Raw genomic sequence first — 7,500 nt, 5'->3', positions numbered from 1 at the left:
ATACAGTAGAATAATTGAAAGATTATTTATGAAATATCAAAGATGACGTCTAATTTTTCTTCAAGGAGTTTCCTTAGAACACATTCTGCGATTTCCCAATTACACTCGTTCCCGAGTCTTAGCTGATTGGTAAGGCCGTATTATACCGAGAAGTGTGTCTAGAAAGGGAGGGGAGTAGTAGAAAGTGATAGCCTTGTACCATTTAGCGGGAGGGAAATTTCTGTAAACCCAAAGCAAACTATGGCGTGTCTGAAGGCGCGCACTCGTGTCACAGGAACGGAATAGCGAATATGCTAATCAAAATGCGCCAGTTTCGTTAGTGCAATATGCTTATTCAGTAAGCATATCACACATGGCACCGAGGAAAGTTTGGGCCTGTTAGGTGTGCAGCTGCAGGCGGTTGCAAGGGAGCGTAATAAACCACATAGAAGTGTGTTGAAAATGCCTTATATAAAAGGTGCCATATACTTTTATGAATATAGGGGATGAAAAGTCGGAGGAAGAAAATATAACAATTTACAACCTTTTCCAGACTAACGAGAACCAGGTAAAAGTACACATAAATATATATACAGCCAATCATTATCATGTTAATTGTGTTAAAGTGTAATTCTGGGTTAGAACCGGACTGTGGATATTTTGTGGTTACCACTACACATTTCTGCTGTTTTGTGGCATTTGATCTCTCTATAAAAAATGTGAAATTAAGATAGATTATTTCATTCTTCGAAAAGGCGGAGTGTGTTTGGCCTAAGGAGTGGAAGAAATTTCAGCACTCTGGCTTCACATCAGTTTTACCGCATTTTCCTGAACTTTAGAAATGGCAACTATGTGTTTGTTTACATTTTCGTACTGCGGTTTGATTGGATTGGAGCATAATATTACTTTGATAGAAGAATTTTGGATAGAATCATCGAAGCATACGCTGAAAATATATGTTACATTGTTTCTCACGTGTAAAAGTTGGGTTATCTATCGTGTTAAATATTGGTCATCACGTTGTTCTAGCTATATATGCGCGTTTCCTTGTAACGTTCTTCTCCCGACTGCCATTGGTCACTGAAAAAAGTTTCACTCAGAGAGAGGAGGCAGAAGAGTATGTCGTCATTCTATATACATATATATACACAATGCATTTAGATGTGTGTGTGTGTGTGTGTGTATACATACATACATACATACTACATATATATATATATATATATATATATATATATATATATAATATATATTGAAAAGGAAACACCCACAATAAGAAAAAGTTAAATCGTAACGTTCCTCGTCAGATGAATAAATAACAACTTAAACACCCATTTAGGTTATTTTTCGTCTGACGAGGAACTCTTGACTAATTCGAAACGTTACAATTTGTGTTATGGTGGCTGTTTCCAGTTCATCTACACGTACACGTTACTGTTTATGTTCACACACACACATACACGTGAACTTACATATATCTATCTATACTATCCGTGTGTGTGTGTGTGTGTGCGCGCGCGCGTGTGTGCGTGTGTATATATGTGTATATATAATAAATATTTCCTTATTGCCCCAGCTGTGTGATTTTACTGTTTTTGATTTTGATTAAAACTCAGAAATTTAGATTTTTGTCAATATTTGCCCAATGTACAGAGCTGGAATTCTACGGAAATTCGTCTGCTAAACGAAACGAAAGACGACCGACGGAATGTTTAAGGCAATATTAAAACATTCCCCATGTTTAAATCAAATAAATATAATAGCTGCTTAAACATGTAACTTTAGCTTGTCTTCCAGCCAGGCCAGCACCGAAGGCAAAGCCACAGCCCCATACAGTGACTTGAAACCTTCAGCCCCTGCAACACACGTGCTATCAGTAGTCGTGTACTTTTTAGATAAATGAAGTTTACAGATTCAATGACGTATTTTTCTAAGCTAAACATCTAGTATATTTTCCATAGAGAGATGTGAGTACACTAAAATGAGTAACTCAGTTAAATTTCCGAAAATGGATGGTTAGCCCAATTCCCAACTTCAGCTCATATGTATTGCGGCCGGCAGTCCGGCAACACGCACCTTGGAGGAGAGCGACTTCAACGCAGCTTGTATCTAAGCATAGGGAGTTGACGGCATTTCTAATGGTGTGGCCTACGCCACAATATTATTCATCGTATTTTGGCTGACGTTAATTTGCCATCTAGCGGAGCATTATAATATATATGTATGTATGATAGTGTGACAGTAATGATAAGTACATTTCTATTTTCCCAGTATTGCTATATAACAATGTAACTTCCTTCTCAGCTAATATGATGACATGATGGAACTGTACAAATGGATGGTTTCCCGATTCTGAGATCGCGGCACATATGACGATAAACAAAAAAAATATGCTACTCTTGTTCAAAGGCTAGGCAATACGCCTCTCATGAATTAACAAATAACATAACAAAAAGTAAATTAAGTAATACTTATCGATGAATCGAAAAAATGCACCTCGAAGAAAACGTGTTGTTTGGTGCGGCATGTTGATGAGGATAAGGACGTCATGAAAAAAGTAATGCTCGACTTAGTATACGTTTCTGAGGGGAATGGGGCGGGTTCACCTGTGGAGGGTTATGTAATAAGCATATTGCCAGTCTTACTTTGCATAATAATCCCTTGTCCTACTTCATAGGAGCTGCGTCTGATCGGGCAGCTGACATGGTGGGCGCTGTTAATAGTGTAAGCAGTCGGCTCCGAGATAGCTTCCCAGCAACTTCCGTTTTGAAATGCATATCAAAACAAAATCAAATTATCTTCCCCATCCTTCTGCCTCACGATGGTTGTCCCTCCAAGAGGCCGTTGCACTGTTCTGGAGCAGTGACAGCCTTATAATTGTATTTTTAAAAATATTGTGCGGGAAGAGAGGTTGACGGCTGTCTAACAGAGAGAGACCATTCCGTCTGCTGTTACTTAACGTTTTTAAACTACACGTTACCTCACTAGCATTAACATATTTTCCAGTCTAGGTAAACTAAACTTTATCTCTTCGAGAATATATTAATGTTTACAGGAACTTGTCAAATTATTTCTGTTACCCACATAAAGTAGCTACCCAGCTTTGCATGACATAGATCCATGCGACATATCATATAATCTTATACAACAATCTTCCTTGTGGCAGAACCTACGATTTACTCAGTCTACCAGACTATAACAATGCCATGGTCGAGAATACCGATTGAGGTGCAGACTTTTTATTATTGTTTCTTGTCTGTAAACAAAGGGTTTGACCTTAATAACAAATTATGGCACCTTCACATGCCACCGTTAACGATTTGAAAAAGGAAGTGCATGCAACGATGCTGTCAATAACCAAACGCTTGACAACCAGCGGCATGGACTATGCTGGCACAAATTTCTTGAATCTGTGAAGGAAACGCAAAGCGATGCAGGTGCGTTTTATAGGAAAATAATAGATTTTGGAGACGATGGCTGCGTTGCATCCATGTTTATGAGCAAATCATATCTATTGGCTATTTTATGTTGCTGCATATTGTTGTTATTAGCTTACATGATTGTAACTATTGTGTATAGTTTTGTGCATTGCCATGAAAAAAGAATATTATGTTTTTGAATAAGTACATTTAAATGAACTTTAAAAGGAGGAAATATTAGATGAAATTTTCATTTAAATGACTATTCTATTATTGTTTATTTTATTAAGAAGAGTTAATTGTAATCTATATTCGTCTGTTTATGATTCAGTATTATTATTTATATCCGAGAACGCGTCGACGCAGCTGTGAAAAGGCGGCCAACCCTACTAATGAATTGGCAACGTGGAGCATTAGGCATTGCGTTCTAGTGGTTAGATGTGTGCGCTTCCGAGCAAATGCATTCTCCCCCTTTGCAAACGAGCCATTGCTTTTTCGCGAAGACTAACAGCCATCGAAGATAGTCAAATAATTTGTGTATGTGTGTGTGTGTGTCCGTGCGTAGCTGTGTATGCATATGGGTGTGCACAATACATCTCACATATCGGCTTTACACGCCACCCACTTGTTATCCATTTCGAAATGCATCATGACGCGTACTGGAATTTCGTACACCAATGCTCACCGGTTCATATCCTGTTAGTCTCCGGCACAGCCAATACATTTTAAATTATCTACAACTGATTCTACTTTATTTTGATATCTCAGTGTTATATCTTTACATAGACAATCTACCAGTGAAATTTCATATTTGGTGAACCAATGTTTCTAGGTTGACTCCAATCTATTTCAGCCGTACGTAACGCGAACGTAAACAAACACACGTTCATGCCGTCCACTATATATATGATTTTTGATAATCATATTTGTAATGTGTTTTTTCTTTTTCTCTCCTTATGAAGTTAATAAGCTTAAGCTCTTGCCCACGGTGTTTGCCTGATCATCGAACCCTAGATATAAATATATATTTGTGATTAAAAACTATCATGGTCAGTCAGTTTTCCATGGAGGAATAACGCAAAGTAACAAGTCAAGATATGCTATTGTCTTTTCTAGGAAGTGAATAAGCAAGAACACAAAACCATGTTAACAATGATCAAAATAATGAAATAGAATAATCAGATAAATAGTTAAAAAACAAAAGATGTCAGGCCCGCACATAGTTTCTGGCTACAGGATTAACGCATGAAGATAATTACACTATGCTGACAAACACTCATGTCTGCCCACAGATTGCGCTACAGATGGTACACCAAGAGGACATTGCGTGTTATACGAATACTGCTCAAAGTTAGACACAGCTTTGTCTGTAATGATTTTCCATAATTTTGTAGAAAGATACGGATGCGGAAAGGTCAAGTAAGTTTTTTTCATATTGATTGTCCATGAGAGTTTAATTACATTTTATAACTGTGGTGAAGGAAATTCATCAGTTTGCTAAAATACGGATTTCACATACTTGACAGCTTGTACACGCACACACACACACACACACACACACACACACACACACACACACACACGCACACACACATATGTGTATATATAGATATAGATGTATGTATGTATATATATTTACATATACGTATAGATGTGTGTGTATGTGTGTGTGTGTGTGTGTGTGTGTGTGTGTGTTTGTGTGGTGTTGTGTTTTGTGTGTGTGTGTGTGTGCATAAATATAAATACATATATGTATATATACATTTATATTTATATATATGTGTGTGTGGTGTATATATAAACATATTTATGCATATATGAATGCATGTAGTGTGTATGTATGCATTTGTACGTACAGACACATATAGATAGGTAGATAGGTAGGTAGGTTGATAGATAGATAGATAGATAGAGACAGACTATATATATATAATGTGTGGTGTGTGTGTGTGTGTGTGTGTGTGTGGTGTGTGTTGTGTGTGTGTGTGTGTGTGTGTGTGTGTGTGTGTGTGTGTGTGTGGGTGCGTGCGTGCGTGCACGCGCGCGCGCCCGCACATATATTTACACACACAGTCTGATCGACAATACGTAGTTATAGTTAGTAAATCAAGAAGTCTGATTTACTCAAGATTATGAATATTTCAGAGACGGCAAAACAGGAATCTGCTGCCCGATTGATTGAATATAGCCTGGCGACTCTCTCTGGCTCCATAGGCGAAGGAAAGGTGGAATGGCAGAGCCCGTGCACCGAAGGCAGATTTAAACAACTTGCTGTATTTTTGTAACCCTGGGGCAAGAAACTTCACTGCTGGTTGCGCTTAAAGGATAACGTCTTGAATCTTACACAGAAATACACAGAGTAACCACCTGTTACGAGGATTCTGTATCAATAAGATTTTGTAATTTACGATTTGTTTATCAGCTGACAGTATATCTATGATGATAATAATTGAAATAAACAGATTAAGTTGGTTGGTGCCTCTAGTTTCATTGCTCTTCATTGCATGTCGGTTGGGGCTTTCGTACTATGCTTTACCTCAGATGTTACATGTACTATACCTAGGATAATAAGTAGCCATGAGTTTACCGGTGCACTGTGAGCAAGCCTGTGTTGCTCTAAGTGTTCTAAATTACTTTTGCATCTCTCTTTAGAATCTTGGAGAAAATTTTATCTTCAGCTGCAAAGGGGACTTGGAAAGAAAGAATATATATATAGGTGTGTGTGTGTCGTGGATAAGATACGCATTATCTCGTAAACGCATACGCATTATCTCGCGAGGCAGAGCGGACGCACCATCTGGTCGCGACGTCAAATATACAACAATACGGCGAACATGAGGGCGAAATCCAGAAAAAAATGATCAGAAAAGATTGTCAACAGGAAGATGACCCATGACGTCAAACTGAGCGCGTGGTTCACGCCATGACTAACAGAACCTTCTAGAAGCCACGAATACGAAAACAACTAGTTGGAGGCGATCACTAGATATATCACAATATTCAAGTCGGGGATCAAGAAAATAACACGGAAGGCAGATAGACAAAAGTTAAAGTGATAAATACAGTGTTGAAAATTTGCTGGGACATAGGAAAGTCCTGACGCAGATAGTTTTCAAATAAGTGAAGAGAAATTATAATTATATTCATGATAACTGCTAAGGGTGTGACCGAAGGACTCCCATAGCGGGAATAAAAGACGGCTAGTGACAGACTAACGGTGGAGTTGGAGTTGGAGTTGGGTTTCGAGAGTCATCTCTGGTAGCACCTTGTAGCCATGTCACTTTGGAGACATTTTTGGGTAAGCCCTATTGAAGCAATTTAAGTGTTTCTTGTTTAAGGGGAACATAGTGGACGGAATGTGCTATGGAAAATGTGGATAAAGTAGGTTATAGGTATTTCTTTGATTGATGTATGACTATATAAAGGACCAAGAATTGTATTTGACTAAGTTAATTTTAGAAGTAATAATCATAAAGTGGAATAATTATAGATTTGATTGTCAAGTTTGAAAAATGATATAATTGAAGACATATAGATTTGAAATTCTAAGTGTACTGATATACTGAGTTGCACAGAGAGTAAGGAATTAATGATTTACTTTTACGAGATCTCAGCTCTACGGAAGTGTGACTTAACAGTGATGATGATTGTTAATTTCCGGTAGAGCGTAAGAATAAGTTTGTGTTTTGTATGTAATCATAAGTATTTCCTAGAATAAGTTTGCTTGAGTTAATTGCGGCTTAGCGATATTAATTCAGTATTATGATTGCTTGATTAAGCACAAGACATTTTATGTCCATTTTCAGAACGTACTCATTTACTTTTTAATGGAGATAATCTTGAGTTTAAGTTAGTAATTGTGTAAGAACATTAACTTAGTATTTTAAATTGCTTGGTATAATGTAATTCATCTGCCTAAATATAATTCTCACTATTTTCTGTATTTCAATTTCTTTACAAATATTTGTATGATTTCAATCATTGTATGTGAAGAAAGGAATTTTTATTAACTGCTTACATCTATTCTAAGCATTGACATGGTTAATTAATAACAGCTTGCTTAAATTTATATTATGTAGTTTGTATGTTAACAATTAGAGTA

General features: G+C 37.1%; 1 protein-coding gene across 1 annotated transcript in view; it reads left to right on the top strand.

Moving 5' to 3' along the window:
- The window catches only part of LOC119570839, a 10,144-nt gene extending 4,315 nt beyond the window's left edge, over positions 1-5,829 (top strand). The window contains exons 5-6 of the mRNA XM_037918425.1: positions 4,691-4,817; positions 5,544-5,829. Of these exons, the coding sequence (XP_037774353.1) occupies positions 4,691-4,817; positions 5,544-5,580 (164 nt within the window). The 3' untranslated portion in view covers positions 5,581-5,829. The remainder of the gene's footprint in view (positions 1-4,690; positions 4,818-5,543) is intronic.
- Positions 5,830-7,500: the final 1,671 nt, after the last annotated feature.

Source organism: Penaeus monodon, unplaced genomic scaffold (genome assembly GCF_015228065.2).
Source record: "Penaeus monodon isolate SGIC_2016 unplaced genomic scaffold, NSTDA_Pmon_1 PmonScaffold_4132, whole genome shotgun sequence".
NCBI lineage: Eukaryota > Metazoa > Arthropoda > Malacostraca > Decapoda > Penaeidae > Penaeus > Penaeus monodon.
This window is presented reverse-complemented; position numbering and strand designations above follow the sequence as displayed.